At 49.9% G+C, this 27,178-nt stretch overlaps 1 protein-coding gene across 1 annotated transcript; it reads right to left on the reverse strand.

Moving 5' to 3' along the window:
* On the reverse strand, positions 1-27,178 carry OVOL2 (ovo like zinc finger 2). The gene is made up of 4 exons (XM_080814677.1): positions 26,761-27,178; positions 25,862-26,082; positions 12,751-12,940; positions 1-765 (listed from the first exon to the last, which is right to left on the reverse strand). Exons 1-4 carry the CDS (start codon positions 26,858-26,860, stop codon positions 452-454), a joined length of 825 nt encoding a protein of 274 aa, XP_080670803.1. The 5' UTR covers positions 26,861-27,178; the 3' UTR covers positions 1-451.

Raw genomic sequence — 27,178 nt, forward strand, 5'->3', positions numbered from 1 at the left:
ATAATTTCACAAGAACATTTCATTTATTAAAATAAATTCCTGTAAACTCTTTTGGAATAATAAAATCATTTTCCTTGCTTGAGGAGCATGGCAAGTGGAAGTACTTTTATTTCAAGGCACCATAAAATGAGAGTCTCTCTAAGAACACCTCGGCCTCCACATGTGAAAATCCTAAAAAAAAAAAAAAAAAAAAAAAGGAGAGAGAAAGAATGAAAAATGCCTTACAGTGATCGTGACCATCCACAAACTTTTGTTAATGTGACTGTCAACAGGATGTGGGTTACAGGGGGCCTGACACCACTATTCTCACTGATGACCCTTAGAACAGATGCCCCGGCTCTGCCTCTGGCCCCGGAAGGGCAGAGGGATGAACTGAACCCAAGTGGGGTTGGGGGAACCTTCAAAACCCCAAATCCCTGTAAACACGGCAGTTCTGGCTGCCTCCTCCTCCTCACTTCTCCTCCTCCTCGCTCAGGTTGGCATTCCCTGGGCGCATGGACATCAGCTTGGTTTGCAAAAGAGCCGCTAGTTTTTTGGACGTCTTTTTGAGAAAGGCGCTGCCCGGGTGGGCACTGTTCACGTGCAGGTACAGGTCCTCCTGGGTGGGGCCCGTGTAGCCACAATCCTCGCAGACGTAGAGCTTGTCCCGGCGTTGCTTGTAGGCATACTGCTGCTGCACCCCGTGGATCTTCTTCAGGTGGGACTCCAAGGAGCAGCGCTGGGTGAAGGCTTTGTTGCAGATGTCACATTTGTAGGGGCGAATGCCTGCAAGGTCGATGGGCAGACATATCACCAGTGGGTCACGGTCACGCCAGAGCCTCCCACCCATGAAGCCATTTAAAAACATGATGCACAACCCAAGAGCAGAAAACCAAACCTCCTGATTCACAACCGGGCAGAGGAACCCAACAGATCTTTTTCCAAAGAAGGCACGCAAAGAGCCAACAGGTACGTGACAAAGTGTTCCACGCAGTTGGTCGTCAGGAGAACATGAATCACGGCTGCAATGAAATATCACCTCCCACCTGTTAGGATGATTATCATCAAAGACAAGAGATAGCAAGGGTCCTTGAGGATGTGGAGAAAAGGGAGCCCTTGTGCAATGCTGGTGCAAATGTAAACTGATACAGCCATTATGGAAACCAGTATGGAGGTTTCCCCAAAAAACAAAAATTAGCACTACCATGTGACCCAGAAATCCCTCATCTAGGATCTATTTCCAAAGGAAATGAAAAGAGGATCTCAAAGACACACTGGGACACCCACGTTCACTGCAGCATTATTAACAACAGCCAAGACATCCAAATAACATTAAGTGTCCATCAGCGAATGCATGAATAAAAAAGATATGGCATATTTATACAAGGGAGTATTATTCAGCCACGAGAAAGAAGGAACTCCTGCTATTTGCAACATCATGGATGAACCGTGAGGGCATTATGTGAAATAAACCAAACAGAGAAAGGCAAATACTGCGTGGTACCACTTGTGTGTGTATAAAAGTAGAACCCATAGGAACAGAGTGAATAAATGGTTGCCAGAAGCTGAGGGCCGGGAAAAAAAAATCAGCCTGACCAGGGACTCAATATGAGGAAAATGATTCCCAAGGGTTCCAACATCCACGTGAGCAAAGATAAAAAGAGATGCCAACTTAGCAAAGAAACACCACCTGGCTTTGGGAGGAAAGGTTTTTGGTTTTCCCACTTGTATGCCTCAATGTTTTGATTTTATAGTGGGCAAAGTAAACCTTGTTTTTATTTTACTTGTGGTTTTCCTGGAAACAGACCCTGTAAAAAAGATTCTGGTCTGTGAGTGAAGAAGTGGGGCGGCGAGAGGAAGGAGCCCTACAAGGTGGGGACAGCAAGGCAGTCACTGCTGTGAGCGATCAGAGTCCAGTTCCACTGGACAAGGTGAAGGGACAAGGTAGAACCCTCACCTCTGAGTCATCTCCCCCTCACAGCTATGGTCTCCACCCCCCCCGCCCCCCACCCTCTTCTCCACCCCCTCCAGCAGCCTGTCAGGGGCTGTCCCTGGGGGGTGCCGATTCTCCCTCCCTGTCTGGTGCCAGCAAGAACGCTCTCAGACAGAGTTGCAGGTGTGGGCAGTTGCAACAGGGATGGGTGTGCCCAGAAATGGCAGGAGCCAGGGGCGTGGGCTGGACACGGGTAGCATCTGCCACAGTTATGAAAGCATTTCCAAACCAGAGCTCTCACTGGCCTTCAAATTGGGCTAATATCAGTGGGGCTTGCCTTCTAGATGGAGAGTTCCCATGTGCCATCTCCACCGGGGATTATCTTAGAGCCCAGAGGCCAGCAGAGCCATCCCCTACAGGAATCCCCAAAGCCTCCGATGCAGAATTTAAGGGCATGCCAAAAACTCATCAATCCAGTGAGATAATATTTCAAAAATCGAAACACATTAAAAAAAATCCATAGGAGTGAGTTATCAAAATCTTAAACAAGGACAAGACCCAACAACGCTGTCCTCGAGCTTGAGGCGAAAGGAAAAACACGCGCTCTATGTAGATGTTTTCATGTATTTTTTAAATGGTTATTCTTTTCCCCCATAAAGTTCCAGCTGTTGAAAAAATACACTGCACAGGGGCGCCTGGGTGGCTCAGTGGGTTAAAACCTCTGCCTTCGGCTCAGGTTGTGATCCCAGGGTCCTGGGATCAAGCCCCACATCGGACTCTATGCTCAGCATGGAGCCTGCTTCCTCCTCTCTCTGCCTGCCTCTCTGCCTACTTGTGATCTCTGTCAAATAAATAAATAAAATCTTAAAAAAAAAATACACTGCACAACTGAAAAGTAGCTGAATTAAAACTCACACTTAAAAATGTTTCAATATTTTTTTTTAAACATGAAAATGGAATTTATGATGATTTTACTATCCTGGCTTTAATGGAAGCAAACTTATCCAAAGATATTTTCAAAATCTACTTTTTTTAGCTTCACAATGCTCTGGAGGATTTCTCCATGTTGGTGCCTACAGCTCAGTTTCATTCCTTTTCAACAGCACCGTGGTGTTTTGTCAGACGGCTGGCTATATCCAAATGCCATCTCTCACAAGCCAGAGATAGACTGACTGCCTTGTAACAACCAGGTCCTCGCCTTTGCTCCTGGGGCCAACAGTCACACTGCATCCCCTGGGAGCTTCTGGCCATGCAGAGTCGCAGCCCCCCGACCCCCCAAGACTGAATTGAATGTGGAGCCATGGTCCTCAAACCCAAGGGGCTCATCAGAACACAGACTCCTGGCCCCAGCCCTGGTGTTTCTTGTTCTGGGGTAGGGCTGAGACTCCCGTGTTTCTAGCAAGTTCCCAGGTGAGGGGAAGGCTGCTTGTCCAGGGAGCTCTTTGGGAGTCACATGTCTAACTTCATGCCAAATGAGGCGTGACCAAAACTGAAGCAGGAGGAAGAAACGAACATTTGAAGAGACCCATGCCATGACCAGCAAGGAGATTGAATCAGTAACCAAAAAACTCCCAACAAACAAAGTCCAGGACCAGGCGGCTCTGCGGACAAATTCTACCAAACAAGGCATGAGGATGGTACTTCGGGGTCTAAAAGCAGCCCTGGCCTCAGTATTTTCTCTCCCAGGTTACATGTCCCCATTTTCTTAGTGGCAGATGATAAGGGAAGTTGAAATGGAAAAAAACTACTTCCCCCCACCTCCATCCAACCACCCAAAGGGTTTGGAAACCGAACCCCTTCCACTTTTCATGCAGTCCATGTCCAGAAACACACACGTGAAGCATATCCTGTAACACGCATGTGAAAAAGGTGTATTGGGTCAATGCAATTCTATTCAGGCAGAGTGCAGTTCGATCTTACATTCCACACATTCTAGAACAACTGCCAGAAGTTAAGAAACTCCTTTCTAATCCTCGGCATTGGGCAGGCACATAATAGGTGCTCAGTAAATGATTTTTAAATGAAGGAATTAATGAATGAACCCCTACTGGCCCAGAGAAAGAGATTTAAGAAACTGGTGAATTTAAGTGGGGCGCCTGGGTGGCTCAGTCAGTTAAGCGTCTGCCTTTGCCTCAAGTCATGATCCCAGGGTCCTGGGACCGAGTCCCACATCAGGATCCCTGCTCAGTGGGGAGCCTGCTTCTTCCTCTCCCTGCTGCTCCCCTCACTTATACTCTCTGTCAAATAAATAAATAAAGTCTTTTTTTTTTTTTTAAGATTTTATTTATTGGAGAGAGCGAGACAGAGATAGTGAGAGAGGGCAGGAGCAGGGAGGAGAGGGAGCAGGGAGCCCTATGTGGGCGGGACTGGATCCCTGAACTCTGGGATCATGACCGGAGCCGAAGGCAGATGCTTAACCAACTGAGCCACTCAGGTGCCCCAATAAAATCTTTTTTTAATTAAAAAAAAAAAGAAAGAAAGAAATTCACCCAGAGACCAGTTACTCCTCTCAATAATTATTGGAAATAACCCACTACTGTTTTAAAACATCCAAACTAAACATGTGGAGAGGACAGTACACTTACCCCTCCACGAGCTCCTAGGCCCCCCAGGAAAGGATGTTTCCAATCCTGCTCTAGGAAGCCCCGCCCCATTGGTGACCCAGAAAGGTGATCTGAAGTGGCTGCTGACCAGGGCTTTGCCAGATCCCTGTTCCCTGGCAGAGGTAAGTGTGCCGGGAGCACATTTCCTTTTGCATCCAGCAGGTCGGCCGAGCCCCTTCCTCAGACAGAACCCCCAACAAGGCCCAGGGCAGCAAAGGCTAGAGATTCCAGAGCCCTGCATTATCCAGACGATAGAGAGAAGAGGGATGACTGCTGCGGGTGGGCTTTTCCCAGGAACGGTGGGATGTGAGCCAGGCTCAGAGGACAAGGGACTCACAGACACCAAGAAGGATGTTAGACAGCAAGCACCGAAAACTGCAGTTAGGGCAATTCTGACTTTTGCACACCTGCTTCAACTCCCCTCTCTGGAAATACCACATTCATCCATCATTCACTGATGCAAGCAGGCACGGTCAGGCAGCAGGCAGGCCCTGGGTGACCCTTTCTGGGCTTGGGAACAAAGCCGTTCTTCCCGGAATCCCCAGCCCGCCATGAACTCAGGGGTGGGTGGGAGATGAAGGTGGGCAGAGAGGACACCTGGGCAAAGGGGACTGATGCCAAGGCCTCCCCAACTCTGGGGACTCACCCACCTTAGTGCTCTGGAGCCAAGGCCAACCTTGCCCCTGTCTGGAGTGGGATACCGGAACTCGAAACCACAGCTGCACCAGACATCATTAACCTACTGACACCACCCAGCAAGAGTCCCAGGCCTCTGAAAACCCACACATCACACATCTGCCACTCATCACGTGAGCCCACAATGGATGGCTGAGCCCCTCCAGACCTCAGTTTCTTCACCCATAAAATGGGGGTAACATTCATACCCCCTTGTTAGGCCGCTCAGAGGATTAATGGCGACATCACCTGCAAAGGGCCCAGCACATATTACATACTCAGTGGGATATAGCCCTGAGAGTTTATTGTCCAGCTCAACAGAACAAGGGTTTGCTCTCCTCCTAAACAGGCTGGCGGGTACGTATGTAGTATGTCTTTACATTAGCTCAATATAGACACTTCGCACGCACTTTGGGATGTGTTGTTTATTTCCCAGTGCGGAAAGAAAAGGTAATTGTTTCCAATATGGTCATGAGGTGTCTGGTGGAGAGAAGAGTGGAGAGACCTCCATTTTGTTGGTGACCCTCTGGAATGTTGTGCCAAAGGGCCTCTCTGACCTTATCCAAAAATCCAAAAGGGTTTCTTCTCTTCAAATTTTCTATTCCTATTACCAAAATCAAGCTTTGCATCACACATCTCCAAAGAAAATTCTTGGCTACAGGTACTTTCTGCTTGCTCTCTGTGCCACAGCCCAGTGCTCCCTTGCTGAACTTGTACAATCATGAACTTCGGCAAGAAGCTTTTTACAAGCCTCCTCGTGGGAGTGGGTCTTCAGGGCAGCCTCCCTGGTGGCCATGGCCACCAAAGACTGCCATGTGTGTTGGTGGCCGTGCCCACCAAAGACTGCCACGTGTTTACCTTTGGCCCATTTTAAGGAAATTATCTACAGAAAGACCGACACAGGTAGACAAAGGAGGCATAAGAATATTCATGGCAGTCTGACATTTAAGGAAGGAAGGAAAGAAGGGAGGGGAAGAAAACTCTGAGAATGGAAACAAGTTCATCATTTGGGACAGGGGAAATCATGGTGCCTCCACACTAGAAACTGTCATAATCTCATATTAAGAAATGCCCTGACAACTATTAAAAAGAGGCATGTCTGCCTGTATAGATATGAAAGAGGATCCAAGGTACATATGACATGAAAAAAGCAGTGTGTATTAACAACTTTGGGGGATAAATATTAATTGGTGGTTTGCTTTCAGGTGTGGATCTTTAAGTACTTGGGAGGGGAGGAAGGCTTTACTTTTCTTCCCTCTCATTTCCACCCCCCCACTTTCCTATTATTTCTTTAGCTAAAAAGTAAGTCAAAATGAAATAGAGCAGGGACAGCCTGATGAGCCCAGGAGGCGATCCCACCAGACATCCTTGAACTCTCTAGCCATGGAGTTTACTTTCTTCTTTTTCTGCCATCTGCCCCCCTCCAAACTTCTCCCAATCTGCATTTTTCCTGGACAAGTCAATCCTTCCCTGTAGGTTCCAAACAAAGACACTATTGTTTCCTCTTCTTCAATCAAGATGGGATTTGTTTGCCTCCCAGTCCCTCTCAATGTGGCCTGATGGAAGATAAGGCCAGAGGGCGTCCCAAGGGGTGGGGCAGATACTGCGGTGGGCCCATGCCCCCTCCCCACTTTCCCGGCCTCCACGAGTCTACATTCCTCAGCTTCTCTCTCTGGAACTCCAGAAGCTTCCTCAGGAATGGCCGGCAATGGGAACGGCCTCCTTTATTCCAGAGTCAGAAAGTTATAACCAAGGTGGGTTATACCTCACAGCACGAGACCCCTGAAGCCTGCGCTGGGGACCCCGCAGATGCGTGTGGCCTTCTCGGCTGTTTAGAGTGGCTTACAAGTTCTCATCTTCACTGGCTGGAGTCTCTTACAGAGTTAGTAGCCATTTTCCGAACAAGAAAAAGATAAAAGACTTTCAGTAAATGCTGAACTTGGCTGAGGGACGTTGGCACATCTGGCCATACCAGTCAACAATGCCCGGGCCACGCTGTGGCCCTGGATGAACGTGGTTCTGCCTGACAGGCACCCACATGCTGCTGGTGGTGCTGGGTCCGTGCAGTGAAGTGGGGTACTCAGTGCTGAGTGCCGCACATGCAAATGTTGGGTGTTACGTTTTATTCTAGAATACGGATCCCCCGCTACAAGGCAAATCATTTTCTTCCATGGATGGCCGTTCTTCGGAGGCATTCCAGCTGGTTCAAACTAAACATTGAAACAAACCCAAAAGAATCTTCTCTAAAAACAGGCCCGTGATGTGATGTTTTTCACAGGCAGCAAACTGAATATACATTCGTTTCTTTCTTCTTTTTTTTTAGGATTTTATTTATTTGAGGGAGAGTGCTTGAGCAGAGGGGGAGGGGCAGAGGGAGACACAGATACCCTGCTGAGCAGGGAGCCCGATGCAGGACTCGATCCCAGGACCCAGAGATCATGACCTGAGCTGAAGCCGTTATCTGGAACCGACTGAGCCACCCAGTCATTCCACATTCACTTCTTTCAAGCTCATGGCCCCTTCTCTCTATTTTGACCAGAATCTCCCACACTGGCCTCAGTGGTCCTGTCAACTCCAAAATAGAGCAGTTTCCTCTACTATGTGTGTCAGGGAAGCTGCTGGTCCGTTTGCAGGCCCCCCTTGGTTAGCTAGTGCTTCATGCTGCATCTATCCTGTGTGGGCCACTAACGACTCCCGACTGCCCCCTTCTCCAAGGAATGGGCACTGGGCAACTGACCTCCCAGCCTAGGGGAGAGGCGGCTGTCTGACTGACATCCAAGTGTCCCCCACTTGTCTGTAGTGTTTTCATACCCCAGAGCCCCCATGGGACCAAGCTGAGGCCACATCTCTGCTCACCCCCTGCCCCTGCCCTGTCCTACTCCCCGCCCCCTCCCTCCAGGGTTCCTCTGACCCCTCTCCCTCAAGAAATCATTTTATAAGAAGCACCAGCTCAGAATCTGCTCCTAGGGAACCTGACCCAAGACAGTCTGGATTGAAAACAGCCCTTGTTTGCTGATTGTTTTCACAAAATGTTAGTTTTTTGTGCATCAGTTTCTGTCTTCCAACCTTGAATCAGATGTCATTTAACTAACATTCCCCCTCCCCATCACACACACACACTCTCTGAGTAACTTTTTTCTTGGTGAAGTCAACCAAAAAAAAAAAAAAAAAAACCCTTAATCTTTTCTTTCATCCTCTTGGATATTAAGGTAAGACATTTACAGGCTCTGGTTTCCCTGGGTCTCTTTCGAGGTGTCTCCTTGTGTCCTGAGTCTTTCCTTAGAGGCCCTGTCCCTCCCAGCGCAGGACAGGAGGAGACCTGGGAGAAGGAGAGATTAATCCTGGCTCTCTCCACCACTCTCTTTGCCACCTCATTGATGTTGCAGCCACAGTTCTCAGTAGAAGGGTCCTGTGATACCAGCTAAGTTTTTAAATGAGTCATGACTGGTCCAGTCGGATTCTAAGCAATTACAGCCTTCACTCAACTGTTGTCTCCCATATCTGTGTTCACACATCTTTGCTTCTGGTCAAAATACATTTACTTGTAATCGTCAATAGCAAAAATCCAACCTTCATGTCTTCATCAAGACCCAGCATTCTGGTAAGGTCTTTTGGAACCAGCGAGGTTACTTACACGAACTTTGAAAATGATGATGAGAATCCTAGATTTTTGCTCTATTTACTGACTAACCCTTTTGTGTAGAGCTTGAGGGAAGGCAGCAGGGCAGGCCCTCCCACCAGGACACTATGGCTGCTCCTTCCGCTGCTGGCGTGGCTGCATCCCCAAGCCAGAAATCCTTTTTTCTGTTTGCTACCACCTAAATTGCCAGTAAGCCCTTTGCTCCCCATTCTGGTCCCTTATTACCTGGAGGCACATCTCCAGCAGCAAATAAACCAGGGCAGGAAAAACAGGTTCAAGACATTTCCATAATTCTATTTGTTGATCACTTAAGGAGGCAAAATTATGTTTGAAAAAATTTTAAATTGCCTGAAGATTTGATCTTATAGTCAATGCTGTCCAGCAGACATTAAAGGGCAAGCCACTCTGTAATCTTAAGATGTCCAGTAGCTTCATTAAAATAAGTAAAAAGAGGGGCATCTGGGTGGCTCAGTCAGTTGAGCATCCAACTCTTGATCTCGGCTCAGGTCATGATCTCAGGGTCATGAGATCAAGCCCCACACTGACCCCATGCTGGGTGTGGAGCCTGCTTAAGGTTCTCTCTCCCCCTCTTCCTTTGCCCCCTCCCCCACAAACGTACTTTCTCTAAAAAACAAACAAATAAATAAATAAGTAAAAAGAAAACAGGTGAAATTAATTTCAGTGATGTATTTTGTTTAACCCAATGTATTCAAAAGATTACCATTCCAACATGGAATCCACATCAAAAACTGAGATGGTTTACATTCTCCTTTTGCATTAAATCTTCCAAATCTAGTGTTTTCCCCTTAACACCACATCTCAGTCGGACCAGCCACACGCCGGGGGCTCGGTGGCTACCCGTGGCCAGGATGGCTGCGGCTCCTCCCCTCCTAGATGCCTCCCCTTCACAGAGTAAACTGTGAAGCTCTTCAGGAAAAGCACGAGGTGGAAGGAATTATGATTCACCAACTTTAGTAATTTTCAGCCCCTCTATGAGTCACTAGAAATGTCACCTTCGAGGAGCAAGAGATGGAGGAGCTCAGGAGTCTGAGGCGCCGGCCATCTTCCTCCTTGCTCACCCTGCGGGTATCCTGGTGCCACGGGACATGCACGCTCAGCCTCCCGTCCTGAGGAAGGCACTGGGAGGCAAAGGGGAAGGAACTGACAAAATGGAAGACCATGAACTCCAGCACCAGCTGCTCTGGTTCCCTACTCCACAGCCTCTGGTTATCTGACCTCCCTGAGCCCCATTTGATCATCCATTAAGTGGGGCTTGCTGACTCCTTGGGGATGAGATAGCAGCGTTAAGTGCTGAGGGCCTGGCATGGAGGAAAGTGACCACTCGGGGCTTGCTGCTGTCTGAAGAAGATGTGTGACCTTCTGCAGGGATTCCCAGCCTCTGTCAAGCCACTCCCCTCGCTTGCTAACCCTTCTTGTCCTGAGAGGACACTGTTGACACCCCCCCACCCCCGAGCCTTGTACCAGGTCACCTCAGTTCCAGGAAAGTCAGTGGCTTCATGCATCTCTCTCCCCAGAGACCTGCAAGAGGCTGGGGGGAGGAGCTGCCTAGGAAACGAGGGTTCCAGGTCCCTCCCCATCAGGGAGGAATGGCAGTTACTGGATAAATAGCCCAGCTTCCTCACCCCTGGAGCAATTCTATGGAACATTCTACATGGTTCCTCAGAGGGTCCCCAGTGGGGTTGAGCCCCAGCTGTCCACAGTGATAACCCGCTCATTAGCTTGTTCTTATCGGCTGTCTTCCCCTCCCCATCTCCCCTCTGTAGCCCCTCATTATGCTTCCTGAGATCACCTCCCCCAAAAAACAGCTTACCCAAACCCACAGGACCCCCGCCAGCCCACTGCTCCCTCAGCATTCTCCTTGCTCCAGCCTAAGGGGCCCGCCTGGCCACACAGAGATCAAACTTTTGCTGATTCACTGGTTGCTAGGGACTAAAAAAGAAGCCTTACTGCCAGACCCAGGAGAGGACACACTACATGATTCCATCTCTACTATGCTCAAACCAGGCACAGTAATTAATGCTGTTACAAGTCACACAAGTGGTGCCTTCTGGGGGCTGGACAAATGGTAGGCTCCTTATCTGTGGGTTTGCTTTCAGTGATTTCAGTTATCCATGGTCAACCACAGTCCAGAAGCAGACAATCCTCCTTCTGACCCATCAGTGGAAGGTCAACAGTAGCCTAACACTAAGTCATAGTGCCTACGTCATTTGCCTCGCTTCATCTCATCGCATACGCATTTTATCACCTCACATCATCACAAGAAGGGTGAGTGTAGTACGACAAGGTACTTCAAGATACAGAGACAACATTCATTTAACGTCTATTACGGTATATCGCTCTAATTGTTCTATTTTATTAGCAGTTATTGTTGTTAATCTTTTACTGTGCCCAATACATAAATTAAACTTTATCATAGGTTATGTACATGTAGGATACATAGGGTTTGGTAAAACCTGTGGTTTCAGACATCCACTGAGGTCTTGGAATGGATCCCCGTGAATAAGGGGGACTCTTGTAGTCTGTTTCGAGGTCTTAGTGCTAGTTATCTGGGTGTGTTCACTTTGTAAAAATTCCTCAACTCGTCAAACTATACACTTATGATTTGCATGCACTTCTCCAGCATGCTACATTTAAATGAAAAATCCACTTCAGAAAAGGTTTTTTAAAAGGAAAAGAGGAACTTTTGAGTAGGCCAGCCCACTCTCTCAGATGGAAGACACTCTTCCCGGGCCAGGGAAAGAGCTCCTGGCCAGCACTCTCAGAACCAAACGGTGTGATGAAGGTTATAAAAGAAATCCGAATAGACAGGATCAGAGAAGGGCCCTGGGTGAGGACGGAAGGGCTGGGATCTCCCTCTGGAGGGAGCAATGGACATCTTCCTATCCCACCAAGATGCCAGAGGGAACCCCGAACTCTGAAAGGGCTGGAGGACCAGGAGACTATCTACAGTAAATTCTATGAGGCTGTAGGGAGAACAGGTCATGACCAGGACGGGTCTGAATGGTTAGGACAGGTTGGGTTTACATGAGATGCAATGGGATAGGATGAGACCGGGTGGGGATCTGAAGGTGGGACCCAGACTGTAAGGAGCTTACAAGAAGTCCATCAAGATGAGAAGTCTGGATTTCATCTCATCTAGAGTTGGAGAATTTTCAGAAGGGAAATGTCATCCTCAGAATATTCCTCAAAAGATCCCTCTTTTGAGGTGTGGAACTATGGGCCTCAAGGGGAAGTCTAGAGGCCAGATGTTTCTAAATTAAAACTAATGAGGCCTTAACTCATGAAATGAGGCCTTAACTGATCGGAAGGGCTGGAAGAGAGGCCAATGGGCACCCCCAGGATTCTCTGTGAACTGAGCTGGTAAGGACCCAGGTCCACGCTTCAACGGTCAGGAAACTGAGGAAGGACCAAGGGGAGGAAGACCCTTGGCAGCCTCACACAGGAGACGAACATCTCCTTCTCTTCCTGAGCTCTCAGGAGCTCCGTCTGAGACAGGCTTACATCCCCACAAAGGAGCAAAGGTCACCACCTGTGAGACCACAAGAATCTATTCTAACAGTCAGCCCAACGACAGCTGAACTCTGCCCCCAGGGAGTCCTGTGTCGGCGGTCACAAGTCCGAGAACACTTCCAGCCCGTGACCCGTCTTGAGGGGCCCTAGAACTTGGGCCATTACCACACCAGACAGAGGCGAAAACAGCATCTGAAAAGAGGCTTTGCCGGGCTCAAGGTGACTCAGCTGCCTGGTGGCACAACCGGGAGCTGAGCCCAGACGCCCCAACCTGCCGATCTTTCCAGAAACGCCACCCTGCTCCGCACTCCTGACGTGGTCCTCTGGCGGCTGAGGAGCAGGAGCTCCGTCAACAAAAGCAACCGCGAGGTGCACGCCCCCCTCCTCACCTGTGTGCGTGCGGACGTGCCTCTTCAGGTCGAAGGTGTCGTTGAAGCCCTTGCCACAGAAGGTGCACAGGTGCCTCTTCACCTGGTTGTGGCACTTGAGGTGCCGGTTGAGCATGCGCTGCAGGCGGAAGGCCTTGCCGCACAGCTCGCAGCTGTGGGCCGCGGGGTCGCTGCACGTGCCTGTGGTGAACTGGGGAGAGAGAAGGAGGGGGTGAGGGCTCCAGTGCAGACGGGCACATGAGCTCAGCCCGGGGGGCGCATCTCCCCCGTGTTTCGCCAGGCTGGGGCTCCTGACCCCAACCCTAAAACTTCCAAAGTGATTTGGGAAAGAACGAACCAGAAGCCCTGCCCCGCATTCATTCACCCTGCCTGCCTCAGAACAGACTTGTGATTTCTGGGCGCCATGGCTCCCCCCGAACGTCTACACTTGCGGGCCTGACAGCAAGTCACTGGAGGCTGGACGAGGGGACTGATGGCGGGTACTCCTGCGGTGGGAGAAGGTGGTGCCCTCCTCCTCCTTTGCTCCTTCCCGCTGGCCGGAGCTCCAGCAGCCACTCTGGATGATCGAGGGGGAAGCCTGTGCTGAGGATGGAAGGGCAGAAAGAAAGGAGTCCAGGGGCACCTGGGTGGCTCAGTCAAGTGTCTGCCTTCAGCTCAGATCATGATCCCAGGGTCCTGGGTTCAAGCCCTGCTACGGGATCCCTGCTCAGAGGGAAGCCTGCTTCTCCCTCTCTCACTGACCCTGCTTGTGTTCCCTCTCAGGCTGTGTCTCTCTGTCAAATAAATAAATAAAATCTTTTAAAAAACATTAAAAAAGGAGTCCAGGTCCCGATGAGGGCATGGAGCCTGTTGTACAGAGTCCCCAAGACAGACATGGTCAATTCCTTCTTCCCTGTGCCTGCTGCTCCCTCCATCAGCAGATGGAGACTCTTTCCTCTCCCCCGGGAGCTGGGCAGGGCCTAGGTAATTTCTAGGTCTTAATATGCTCTGCAGCTGGGGGCACCTGGGTGGCTCAGCCAGTTGAGCGTCTGACTCTTATTTTGGCTCTGGTCATGATCTAAGGTTGTGACATCGAAACCCACTCATTGGGGCTCCATGCTGAGCGAGCATGGAGCCTCCTTGGGATTCTACCCCTCTCTCTCTGACCCTGGCCACCCCCCACCACTGTGGGCGCTCTTTCTCTCTTAAAAAAAAAAAAGAGAGAGAGAGACTATGCAGCTTCCACATGTTCCCTCTTGGAAGCCGGCTGCCATGCAAGACTATTATGCTGCAAGGAAGCTCAAGCATCCATGGGGAGGACAAGACCACTGGCAGAGCCACTGAGATGCCAGAGAAAGCCTCACTGGGCCTCCCAGCCCAGCCCATGTCTGCCATCAGCTAAGGGACTCTGGCCAGTGCCACCCAGGGTAGAGCTGCCTTGTTGGGCCACACCCCAGCTCCTGACCCACAAAAGTAGGAACACCTAACATGATCACTTTGGGAAGTGACTTGGTCAGGATCCCACAGCTTCATTCTCACAAAATAAACAAAAAACCCAGGCCCTGGCCTTCTAGTCCCACATGCCCTCAACGATGCTGGCCACTTCAAAGGCAGAAACTTGAATCTATAATTAAGTGGTGAAAAACACCAGAGCCAATATATTCATCAAAGGTTTCCTAGTTACCAAATCAAATCCTTTAGAAGCTTGAGCCTACTGCTCCGCCATTTACAAAGGGGGCTCATAACCTGATTTTCATGCAAACATCATTAACAGGAAGAGTCAGTCCTTGCTGGCTCAATACCTCCATAACCTCCAAGACCCTTCAGCTTCCCTCCACTCTTGGCATCACCCTCCTCGAAGACCCGGCTCAGCTGCTCCCCCCTCCCCGATGCAGCTTCTCCAATTACTGCAGCTTCTGCCCAGCAGTTTTCTGTGCCAGTGAGACCAGGGCCATCAAACCCCAGTGTGCGCACAATCCCCTGGGGCTCTTGTCAAAACTTAGGTTCTAATTCAGCAGGTGTGGTGGAGTCTAGACGCTCCCGGGAGATACCACTGTGGCATAGACTGTACTGAGGACATGAGGCTAGGGTACGGCCCTTCCACAGTTCAGCACTTTATCCCACTCGTTCCAGAGGGTTCCGAACTGCAAAGATGTTTCCTCAGCGTTCATCTTGTCTCCTCAAGTAAAGGCCTTTGCAGAAGTCAGCAAGGGTTTGTGCAGCGTGCTGCCCCCCCATCCCCCAAGCTCTGACTCGGGCAGTGGCACAGGGGGTTGATGGGCAGTGGCTCACAAGTGGCAAAATACAAAGGGACTTGGGGAAGGCACAAGACCCCAGAACACAGTTTTTCGGTCAGCCTCCTCGTCTGCATGGGGCTTCATTTGTCTCAGCAGAAATATGGAGTGCCCGGTCTGCAGCAGGTCCTGTGGTCAGAGCTGGCGGCAGTGCAGTCACCAGGATAGCTTTTCCCCAAGAAGCTGCCAGTCTAGTGGGGAAGCAGACCCATCAGAAGGTCACTGATATCGGGGAAGCTCCAGGCGCAACGGACACCTCGGAGAGGCACCTACCCCAGGAGTAGTGAGCTCACTCCTCAGCCAGGCAAAGATGAGTAGGAAAAGAAGGGCAACAGCAAAGAATATTCCAGAAGAGGGCACTAGGCAACAGGGAGACTGCGTGTGGTTCTGCATGACGAGCCTGAACCCAAGAGAGCAGTTAAGGAAAGAGAGCTGGGATAGCAGGGAAGGGTAGCATCCTCCTTAGGGCTCTACGCTGGGGCCCCAAAGAAACTCAGCTCTATTCAAAAGGCAGTGGGGCCAATGGAGGGCACATAGGAGGATGGCTGTGGACCCAGTGGGTAGCCACCCTGCACCTCCCAGCTGCTCCCAGCCTAGCTCTGCCCTCTGTTCCCCGAAGGGGTAGGGCCTGGCCCTCATCCTGAGGGAGATCCCGTTGAGCCCGAGACTTTATTTCTGTCACCAGGATGGGGCAGGTCTTCTCCTTGCCTGGAAGTCCCCATTCTGGGCACTGCAGCCCTTGAAAGGATGTGAGAGACTAAATATGACCCAGAGTGCCCGGGTGGTTCTGGGATCAAGTCCCGAGTCTGGCTCCCTGCTCAGCAGGGAACCTGCTTCTCCCTCTCCCTCTGCTCCTCCCCACTGTTGGTGCTCTCTGTCTCATATAGATAAATGAAATCTAAAAAAAAAAACCAAAACAACAAATATGACCCAAGTCTTGGCAAACTGAGTATCTGGAGCTTCTGAAGGCCGAGTCTACATAGGAGAAAGGTCACTGAGAGTTGGTGACAGAACACAAACAACTGACCCAGGCAGTTTGATTAAGAACGTGCAGAAAGCTGGAACTGTTCCTGCAGAATGTTCTTAAGGCCTTGCCAACTTACAGTCCAAACCCAAACTCCTGTTTACTTTAAGGCTTTTGGTAAATTCCTATTTTTAAAATGCTCTGCATGTAATATGGATACCTTCTATTACAGTCCAGGAAGAAAACCTTAAATCCCTGGCATTATTTTGCTTGAACAGAATAAAATCTTGAAGGATAGAGAGAAAGGAGGTTGGTGACAGTTGAAGGGAGTGCAGGCCCAATGGATCATCTGACCAAGATACAGAAAGCCTTTTAACACAGGGGAGAACCTGAGAATGGGGGAGGAGACTGGGGACTACGCTCTCCCCTCCCCCGCCACCTGCAGTCCCAGGAAGAGATTTCCTCTGGTTTTTAAAACCAGAAAACAAAAACAAAAATAGAAATTCTTCAGGTGTGCCTCAACAAAGGCAAATTTTCCATTTCTCCATCTTCCTATACATCCCCATTCCACAGGATGGCAAACTGAGCCTGCACCAAGGGGCTCATTTAGGGAATCCATGAAGCACTCTTCGCCACCTCTCTATCTATGACCAATTCAGCACCCGGACATTAACGAATTGTATCTGAAGCCTTAAAGGGGCCTTGTTGAAAGATGTGTAGTTAATTAAATGGCAAAAGACCATGGCTGATGAAGCCAGCTTCTGCCAGACTATTTTAATTCTCAGAAAGGAAGGACTATTTGTAGGATAAATTCCTAAATCTGAAATTTATCCCAGAGTGTATTTCACATGTCAGGTGCCCTGAAATTCTGTCTGTAATGGCAAAAGACCAGGAACTACCTATATGTCCATCAATAAAGGCTTTGAAAAGACGGTAGAACCAGGTAACTAAAGCAGCTAGAAAAAGGAAACAGTGTCAGCTGTCAGATACCTGATCCAGCCCCTTCAAGCCCCCAGAAGATTCCATTTGGCCACCATCTGATCATAACCACGAGAGAAACCTCAGGCAAGAACGGCCCAGCTAAGCCCAGTCATTCTGCCAGAACTAGAATACAGAATAATAAGTTAGGCTGCTAGGGGTGCCTGGGTGGCTCACTCGGTTGGGCGTCTGGCTTTGGCTCAAGTCATGATCCCAGGGTCCTGGGATTGAGCCCAGCTTCGGGCTCCCTGCTCAGCTGGGATCCTGCTTCTCCCTCTTCCTCTGTCTCTCCCCCCTGACTCTGTGCTCAGGTGTGCACTCTCCCTCTCTCTCTCAAATAAATAAAGTCTTTGGAAAAAATACACTTAGGCTGTTAAATGTGGGGTTATTCGTGAAAGAGCAATAGGGAACTGTAATAGTAAGAAATGGGTCACATTCTCTCCAGGGTACCAGATCTGCCACATTTCCTAATGTTCTCCCCCAGGATGGGCTGCAGGATACAGACAACATATCCGATTCCCGGAATGACATCCCAGGGGCCTGAGCACCAGCAATCCCTCCCCAGGTCACTGGGCCATCTTTACAATGTTTACAGAGGTTTACACTTAACACCAGACCTCCTAAAGGTTCAAAATAAGGTTAACCAAATCTGACCTCGTTACCCTACTTTGCAAGTAGTAGACCCAGACTAGTTACGTCTTGGCCATCTTGGTTACAGAATGAGAGGGGAACAAACAGACAAGGAGTGCTAGGGATCAAATAAAAACCTACTCCTGCCATCACCCACTTGTGGGATGTCATTTAATATCCCTGAGCCACAACTTCCCCCGTGTAAGGATGATAAAATGGGAGGGTGCCTGGTGGGCTTGGTCGGTGGAGTATGTGACTCTTGATCTCAGGGTTGTGAGTTCAAGCCCCACGTTGGGTGTAGAGATGACTTAAAAAAAAAAAAGATAAAATGGTATTAGATGAGCCATCTTCAGCAGTACGAGGATCTAAGAGCAGAATCTGTTTTCCTTTTCCTTAAGATCAAGCCCTGCTCTGCCACTTACAGTCTGTGGGGTGCAGGCAGGTGACTCCCTCTCTCTAAGCCTGTAAAACATGCATAGTAACTGTACCTGCCACTCAGTTAAGGAATTAAATAAGAAAAGCTATGTAAAAAGGACCTGGAAGGGGCGCCTGCGTGGCACAGTGAGTCAAGCAATGAACTCAGTTTTGTCTTTAAGCTCCGGTCAGGATCTCAGGGTCCTGAGGTCACCCTGAGTGGAGCTCCACGCTAAGTGTGGAGTCTGCTTAAGACTCTCTCTGCCCCTTCTGATTGTGCTCTCTCTCTCAAATAAAATAAATAAATCTTAAAAACAAAAACAAAAACAAAGGACCTGGAGGTCAGTAATGCGTACGTAGCTCATAAGACAGGTTCCAAAGTTCTGCAACCCTGAATAAAAGGTAATTGGTCCAAATCTCTCGTTTCTCTGTTGCCCATTTGAATTTTTTCTCTCTGATGGAAAAAAAAAAAAATTGGAACTAACCTTCAGTATGAGCAGGCAAGGCCCAGTCCTTCATCTACAACTCTGAAATCCAAACAGCTCTGAAAACCAACATTCTCACCTATCTCCCTTCGGCCATAAAAGTGGGCCCGAGCAGACACGGAGCTACGAGGCAGACTTCATCCCCTTTGGTGTCAATATTCCTGTGTTTTGATATGGAACTCACTAAGGTATTCAATTATAGGATACTGCTCTGGACCTGCCATGGTGGCTGTGGCGGGGCGGGGAGGGGGGCGGTATATACACCATGCTACCTTCTGGAAAAGCTCAACAGTCTCACCCTTTACCCAAAATTAATCCTTCAAAAAAGGCTTCTTAAGGAAACGTGGGAGCTACCACGGATGGTGGGAGGTGACATTGGTCTGGAGATTGATTCAGGGCAAGAAAGACGAAGAGAGACTGAGTGATTCTCCAACCCCATGGCTGGGGGGCCCTTTCTTGCTTGCTGTCCTCTTTCCTGCAGGATCTCGACTTTCATTTTAAAAAGCACACAGGTTTCTCTCTACGTCTTCTAAAAAGAACAGGTCTTTGCAGCAAAAACAAACCGATCATTGTATCAGGGCTGCTGAAAACTGCAGGAGTATCTGGGGAGGTAGGGACTTTGGCTGGCCCTCTGACCAACTTCAAAGCTGGCTAAGGTCACTTACCTGTCAAACTTCTAAAGCAAAAAAAAAAGAAAAAATCCTTTACTTTCTGTTGATGCTTCCACCAGACAAGTTTATTAAATTATTAATGGTCCTATTTCCTGTGGGAGAGTACTGTGAAGGTGGTGGCCATTTGGATAAGATTTTCACACTAAGCAAGGGGCACCTGGTTGGCTCAGTTGGTAGAACATGGGACTCCTGATCTTGGGGTCGTGAGCTGGAGTCGCACGTTGGGCAAAGAGATAACTTAAAAAACAACAACAACAACAACAACAACAACAAAACAAACAGGGGCACCTGGGTGGCTCAGTCAGTTAAGCGTCTGCCTTTGGATCAGGTCATGATCTTAGAATCCTGGGATCGAGCCCCACATCAGGCTCCTTGCTCAGAAGGAAGTCTGCTTCTCCCTCTGCCTCTGCCCCACCCCCCTGCTCGTGCTCTCTCTCTCAAATAAATAAATAAATAACATTAAAAAAATTAAACAAACATGCTAAGCATATTGCCCAATTCCCTTGGGATAAAAAATTCCCTCCTGGTCCCTGTATCACTTACTTCTTTAGGGTTCACAACTCCACTATATGGTAGAATGGAGAACCTTTTCAAATGTAGGGATAATGAAGAGAATACATCCTTATAATCCAGGGAAAAACTGTGGCTCCAAGAGATCTAACCTGCCCTTGGTCGCATAACTTGTAAGTGCTCACATTGAGATTTTAGGTGTGCTCTGTTACCTGCAAAACGTGTACCTATACTTTCCCTGGACATGCCCAAGGATCTGGGCATGATGTGGGGGAGAGAGAGAGGATGAATCCTATTGTTTGTCTTATATCATGGTGAGAAACAGCTTCATGTCAGACGGTCAACCCTAATGGCTACAGTGTCAAAGATACCTCCCACAATGCAACACAACAACCCTAAAAGAACAAGGATGCTTGGGTTGGACTTGGCTACTAAAAACTGTGTCAAATTCAAGGAAACCCCTCTGGGCTTTCCCCTTCTTTCCTTGAAAATGAGAGGATTGGACCACACAAGCTTTAAGGGTCTCTGTAGTGGTTCCTATGGATGGATACCATTCTCAGCATCTATTCCTACTTTTCCTGGTGGGCCTTCCCATACTGTGGAGGCTAAAAAACTATAAACTACATTTCCCAGGCTCCCTTGTGGCTGCAGGTTTTAGATGTGACTTGGGTTCCACCAGTTTACATGCACTACTAGGAGATCTGAATTTGGGCCTGAGTTCATTGGGCAGAGGCATCACGATGCAGAAGGCAGCCATAGAGGCCACTGGGTGTAGCTCCCTTAGTGGTCAGTTCTGCAGTGTGGCTCTGGGATTTTACCCTGGTCTTTCTTTTGGTCCATTTATTACCCTATCGTTAACCATGCTCAGCTGAAGCTAATGACAATGGATTCTGCTGTCTGCAACTAAACCCACTTCACCCATGTTCAAATGAAAAGCCAGTGCAATGAACACTTACACGGTTCTCTTATTCCTTTTCCCCCTCTTCATTAATTTAGCCTTTTTTGAGCATCTCTTCCAGATATTTTCCCAGATTTGTTTTTTTCTTGCTCCCTATCTCCTTCCAAATGCTATCATTTACATCCTGCGTGTAGTTCTGTTCTATGTTGACCTCTGTCCTCCTATGAGTCAGGCATTACTGTACCAGGTGCTGGGGATACAAGCCCGGTAGGAATGATCCCTGCAGTCGGTGGGTCTACAGTCAAGAAGAGGAGTCTGGTCAGCCAAATGTCAGGCACATGGTCAGTGAATTACAATGGGGGGTGGAGGGGCGGGGAGGGGAAGCCAATTCTCCCTCAGGAGATAAGAAAATAGGCAAGGAGTTAGGGACAGAGCTTATGCTCTCTTCCAAAAATCAAATGGATGGGTTTTTAAAAACCGCTTAAATTCATGATTCACAACAATATTTTAAAAATAAACAAGTTAAAAAAAAAAATAAACAAGTTAGCCATCGCTGTAGAATTCTGGTGAACCAACAGATTAGCTGGAAAACTGGTACATGAAGGGAATCTTATTTGGCTTTTCCTAAAGGAACTGTCTCACTGGTATCCAAACAGCAGGGGAGGGGAAATATATCTCTATATAAGAATATCGGCTAAGAAATGAAGGACAGACTATCACAACCACTGATAACCTAAATCACTTAGACTCTGAGTACTGACAGCTGCTAACATCACAGAGAGGCAACCAAATACCGTGTGCTTCTTGATGTTAATAGAAGACCCTCTCCCCCAAGATATTTTTTTAGCTAAAATAAATACACTTGAGCAAGCATCTAAAGCAAGTGTTGTCCAACAGAACTTTCTGCAATGACAGAAATGTTCTAATCTGTATTGTCCACTACAGTAGCCACTGGTCTCATGTGGTCACTGAGCACCTGAAATGTGGCTCGTGCAACTGAGGGACTTAATTTTTAATTTTACTTAGTTTAAATTTAAACAGTCACATGTGACTTTGGCTACCATGGTGGGCAGTGCAGCTACAGAACCAACTACCCATTTAGAGAAAACACAGAAGACCAAGGAGTGTTAGACTCCGTGGTGATGCATTCCTCAAAATCCAGATTGTTAGCAACACTCCAAGCAAATTACTCATCTCTTCAATAATTAACTTATAAGGACACGGAAAAGAGATGGAGGGAATGTGAACAAATTATAGAAGAAATGAAAAACATATCAGTCGTTACACTGTGTAGACATTGTGTGGTCCTGATTCAGCAAACTGAAAAAAATACAAATTTATAAGACAATCAGCAATGTGGGGCACCTTGGTGGCTCAGTAGGTTAATCCTATGCCTCCGGCTCAGGTCATGATCCCAGGGTCCTGGGATGGAGACCCGTATCAGGCTCACTGCTCAGCGGGGAGCCTGCTTCCCCCTCTCTCTCTGCCTGCCTCTCTGCCTACTTGTGACCTCTCTCTCTGTGTCAAATAAATAAATAAAATCTTTAAAAAAAAAAAAAAAGACAATCAGCAATGCGAATACTGCTGTTAATGTGGGTGTGATCATGTATTTTGGCCTTTATCTATTAGAGGCACATTCTGAGGTATTATGGTTGAAATAATACGATAAATGAGATTTGCTTCAAAATCATGGGTCTGGGATGGGCAGGGGGATGGATGGGCAGGAATGGCCATAGATTACTGGTTGTTGGGGCTGGGTGACAAATGATGGGAAGAAAGGAAAAGACTACCACATGTTCCCACGTCTGGCAAAACTTGAAGACTTGGACTACAGAGCCAGGTAAAAGACCAAAAATACTTTAGAAGGAATTCTACTCAATTCCTTTTAAAGTACCCTTGGGAGAGGCCAAAGGAAGAGAACCAGAAGGGGAAAATGGGAGAAGATAGATTCACCTGCTACTCTGCACTTGCACCTGGGTCCCACCAGCCACTGAATCAGGAAGGAAAAATGTCTGTCCAGCAACTGATTTAAATTCAGAGTTACTTAGCTCCTGATAAACCTTCAAAGGAAGGGCAATGGTGGTCAGGATTCCTGGGGGTCTCTGCCCTGCAGCTGAAGTTCTGCGAATGGGACCAACACAGAAGAGACTTAAAGCCACCTGGACCTGTCCCTACCGCCTTCTTGGATACACATGATCTCTCCACCTCAATCTGTTTGGAAAATTACTGAATCCTCGGTAGTAAAGAGACAATTTGCAAACTGCCCTGAGGCACACAGTCATAAGGCAGATAGGCTAGAAAAGGCCAGTTTTCTAACCAGCACCTGCAGCTCCTTTCTAGATCCACTCACCAGCACAGCCGGATTGGCAAATCCCTTGTTCCCACTGTAGGCAACAAAACGTTGCACCTTACAGAAACCTGCCATACATCACTGTTTGCTAACTCCCTCGAGTTAGCGAACACGCTTGAAAGTGCTAGACACTCTGAGCCCTCATTTCATCTAACCAACCCTTGTGAGAGGCCGATACTATTGCTTTTCCATTTTACAGGTCAGGAAAACGAAGACTCAGGCCAGATAATGTGTTCCTAACACAGCTAGTGAGATGGACCCAATTGAGGTCTTCCTTCTCAGGACCCTTCCAGAACCCCTCCTGTGTAGGAACATCTACACCTCTCAGCTTGGCCCCTTCAGCATCTTGCCCTGGCCCAGCTCCCCACCTTCTCCCACTCTTTTCTCTGACCCTACCAGGTCCATTTTCCATCTTCAGGGACCAGAACTTTGAGTACTTTACCTACTCAAGCTTCGGGCTCAGCCCATGCCCCTGCTCTAAAGCCTGCCTCTCCCCCTTCCCCACTGCCCTCAAATCCCTGGCTCAGAATTTATTACATCTTTGCTTGTGCTTTAGCATTCCTTTTGCTGGAACAGAATTATTAATTAATATTTGTGTCTTCCCACCAACCCAGATAATTCTAGCTAGAGCTAATGGGCACCTACCACGTTCCCCTCTTCACTCACTTACTATGTTTACCACTCTTTAAGGTAGGTATCATTATTATTCCCATTTCACAGACAAGGAAACTGAGGCCCAGAGGGATTAGCCACTTACCCAAGGTCAGGCAGCTAAAAAGTGACAAAGCCAGAGCCTCGGTGCTTAACCATTACTGTCAGATGATTCTAGAACATGAGGCAGGGAACATTTTTATCTCCTGGCTGCCCGGCACAGAGCAGGCACCCCATAATGTTAAATGGGACTTTGCCTCTCTTCGGGGCACTGGCTCAAACCTGCCCCTCCCCTAGTCCTCTGAGCCAACTGCTGGTGAGTGCCTTTAAGTCATTCAAACTCTAATTCATTATGCATCATCTACGGGCCTCATCCTGGAGAGGCATTCCTTTTCTTCGGGTTAAGAAACTAATTTTTAAGAGAGCAGCGGGGTTTGTGTGGAACTCTAGAATTACGCAATATACTAAGTCACAAGCAATTTGGACAATCCTCTGAAACCGGCCAATATCACAGAGGATAATTCTGGAGGCTTGGAGCATCTTAAATACCAACATGTCTCCTATTTTCAGATGGAGGCTGAGAGGGGAAAGGAATCTAAACATCCTTAGTAAACAAATGGAACTTCTCTGGAAGTTGTGCGAAGGTTGCCGAACTAACACTCTACCCCAGCCCCCAGCCCCCAGCCCTGGGGGCAGCATGTAGGCAAGATCATAGAAATAATACTGTGGTTTATTTATTCCTTTAATCCAGGGCTCCAATGGCCATGTTTGCCTGGGACAAGAGAGAGCTCCTAAAATACCGGTCAAGGGACTGGATCTTTCTCCCCTGCCACTTTCTTCCCAGGGTAATCTGGGAAATTGGGGGACGGAGGGGCAAAGAGACTACATGCAATCCCAAAACAACGTTGCAATTGTCCTTCCAGGCCGGTGATAAATATGCAAGTGGGACACTTTGTAGAATTTCCTGGAGGGCAGAGTTACCAGCCTCAGGCAAACTGTCCCCTCCCACTTAACCCCATCCGGCCCACAAAGCCTCAGGCCGGCTGACTTTGAACCTCAGCAGCCCACTTAACACCAAGCAGCGTGAGTCGTAGCAACCTTTAAAGACGTCTTTCCAGAGGATTTTGGCTCCAGCCACTAGCCTCGATTCATAACCAAATGCACCCTAGGCAGCCCCCAAGCCAAACCCCAGGAACCAGTAATATTCATAGGGAGGGATGGCCTCGCCCAGGAAAAGTAACCTAGTCTTACCCAATCCACAGCAAACACTAGAGTTCCTCCTCCCCATCCCCCCATCCCCTCCTGGGCAGCAGGGCTGCAGGACCGCCCTAGCGCGCGCAAGAATTATCGCCCACCACCCAGGGCCTGGAGCCCGCAGAGTCCCACTAGGCTAGGAAATGGGGTCATGTGATTCTTAAAACACCACTCTCAGGCTCCAGCTGACTAAATCAGTGGAATGGGATTCCTTAATCTTGCGGGTAGCGGATACATTTGAGCAGGGGATCATGTAAGTTCTACCCAGAAAAGCCAGATGAATGTCTCGATAAGATGTCGCCTACCATTCTAGAAGACTTGAGGTGGGGGGGAATGAAAGAACCATAATGCGGGGTAACGAAAACTCCAAACCACTGGGGGCGGGGCACTGAGGCAATTTGCAGTTGAACCCCTTTATCCATCAATTTAATTCAAGAAGATTTGAGTGAGATGACGAATTTAAAGTGCCCAGCACAGACCTCCGGTCTAACGGGCACGCCATAATTGTCAATGGAAATAGCTGTTACCGTGAGAGGTTCACTGTGTGCCAAACAGCCGCCACTGCCTCCAGAACGCAAGGAAGTGTGTGAAACTCAGAATTATAGCGCTAGGAATGCGCCGCAGAGAATGGAATTCCTGAGAGCCTGGATTCTTCCTTTCCGAACCCGGGAACCCCGACGGCCTGGTGATTCTTCAGGCTCTGCACACAGAATGGGGTACTAGAGGGCCGAAACTGGGCCTGGGTCTTTTAGGCAGTTCCAGAGGCCACCCCCGCGGACCATGCCGGCTCAGGAGCCGGCCTCCAGGGCTTAGCGGCGTGGGCCGTTGGCTACCCAGCAGACAGGAGGACGCGCAGAGCCGCCCTGGCCGAGACCCAGAGGCAGGTGCAGGAGCCGCGCAGAGGGCGCGCTCGGTGCCCGGGTGCACTGGTGCCCGGGTGCGCGGGCGGGCGCGGCAGGGAGGGGCGCCGGCTCCCGGAGCCCGACGCCAGGGCGTGGTGCAGGTGGCGGCGGGGGCAGAATCGACACCGTACCTTGATTTTCGACCTGGCGACCGGGCGCTGCATCGCCGCCAGGTGTCCGCCCGGGCCCTCGGCGTCGCCGGGCTCGGAGATTTCGCGCTCGGGGGCGCGCGGGGACGAGCTGCTCTCGGCGCCTCCAGGCTCCCCCGCGCTGCTGCTGCCGCCGCTGCTGCTGCTGCCGCCGTCGCTGCGGCAGTCCTCGGGGGGGTCGTGGAGCAGACGGTCCAGGCCCACTGCGGAGGGAGGGGCGGTGTCCCGACACACAGACACGCGGCGTCAGGCCCGGGCGTCCGCGGCAGTTTGACCTGCGGGCGGTGCCGCCGCCGCCGCCGCCCCGCCCTGGACCTGGGCACCTGGCCAAGTGGGCAACACGCGGGGGTGGACGAGCGAGTCCCGGGCTGGGCCTCCGGAGAGAGCACAGGATTCGGGGGGCGGTTCCTCGGTCCCAGTCTCTGCGCCCACAAGGAACCGAGGGCCTTGGGCGGCTGCGGACCCCGCGCGCCAACTTCCCTCTCTCTGGGTTAGGGGGTTAGGCGCCTGACCTCAACCCACCCAGCCCGAGGGGCTGACGGATCCTGGTGCAATCCCATGAGGACGTGGGACTAAGAGTAGACCCTACTGGCCTTCGGTCTCCCCTCCTGGTTCACCTCGGCCCGCGCGGCAGCCAACGGTCCCGCCGCCGGGCAATTACTGGCGCCCACTAGGGGGAAGGGGGCGCAGGGCGTCCCGGGTTCCCAGCCTCTCACTCTCCGTCTTCCCGCTCCTCAAGGAGTACCCCCCTCCCCGCCGCCCCGAAAGAGGCGGCAAGGGGTGGGGAGTCCAGGCCCCGCAGAGGAGCCGAGGGGACCCGACCACCCCTGCCCCCACTCCGGGAGTCCCGCGCCCAGGCCCGGCCCCCGCGCGGTGCTCACCTGGGATGTAGGTGTCTGCCCTTTCCTCATCCGGGAGCTCATCCCAGCTGCGGACGGAGACCCCCGGGCTCCTCCTCTTCACCAGGAAGACTTTGGGCATGGCGTGGCCCCCTCCCCGGCCGGCGGCCCCCTCCTCCCGGCTGCTCCCCGCTAGAAACTGCGGCAGGGACTCGATCCCCGGCTCCCGGCGGCCAGAGCCCACCTTCCCGCCTAGCCTGCCCTCTCCCTCCGCCCCCCGCCGCGGCGCGGCCCAGGCCTCTCCCCCGCACGCCCGGCGACTCCCAGCCTCCAGGCTCCGCGACACCTATGCCTTAAATCGCGGGTGAGACCACGCCGAGGAAAAAGTTTCATAAGGTGGAATAGAAAAGGCACCAGGAAACTTGGGAGTGAGCATGCGCCCTGCAACATAACGGTGTCA

Source organism: Martes martes (assembly GCF_963455335.1).
Source record: "Martes martes genome assembly, chromosome: 9".
NCBI classification, from domain to species: Eukaryota; Metazoa; Chordata; class Mammalia; order Carnivora; family Mustelidae; genus Martes; species Martes martes.

Excerpts from the sequence above, each read along its gene's own strand:
- OVOL2 (XM_080814677.1), bottom strand. The coding sequence starts at position 26,860 with ATGCCCAAAGTCTTCCTGGTGAAGAGGAGGAGCCCGGGGGTCTCCGTC. Across the intron at positions 26,083-26,760 it reads GGCAGACACCTACATCCCAG|TGGGCCTGGACCGTCTGCTC; the intron begins GTGAGCACCGCG and ends CTCCCTCCGCAG. Across the intron at positions 12,941-25,861 it reads TCGCCAGGTCGAAAATCAAG|TTCACCACAGGCACGTGCAG; the intron begins GTACGGTGTCGA and ends CTCTCTCCCCAG.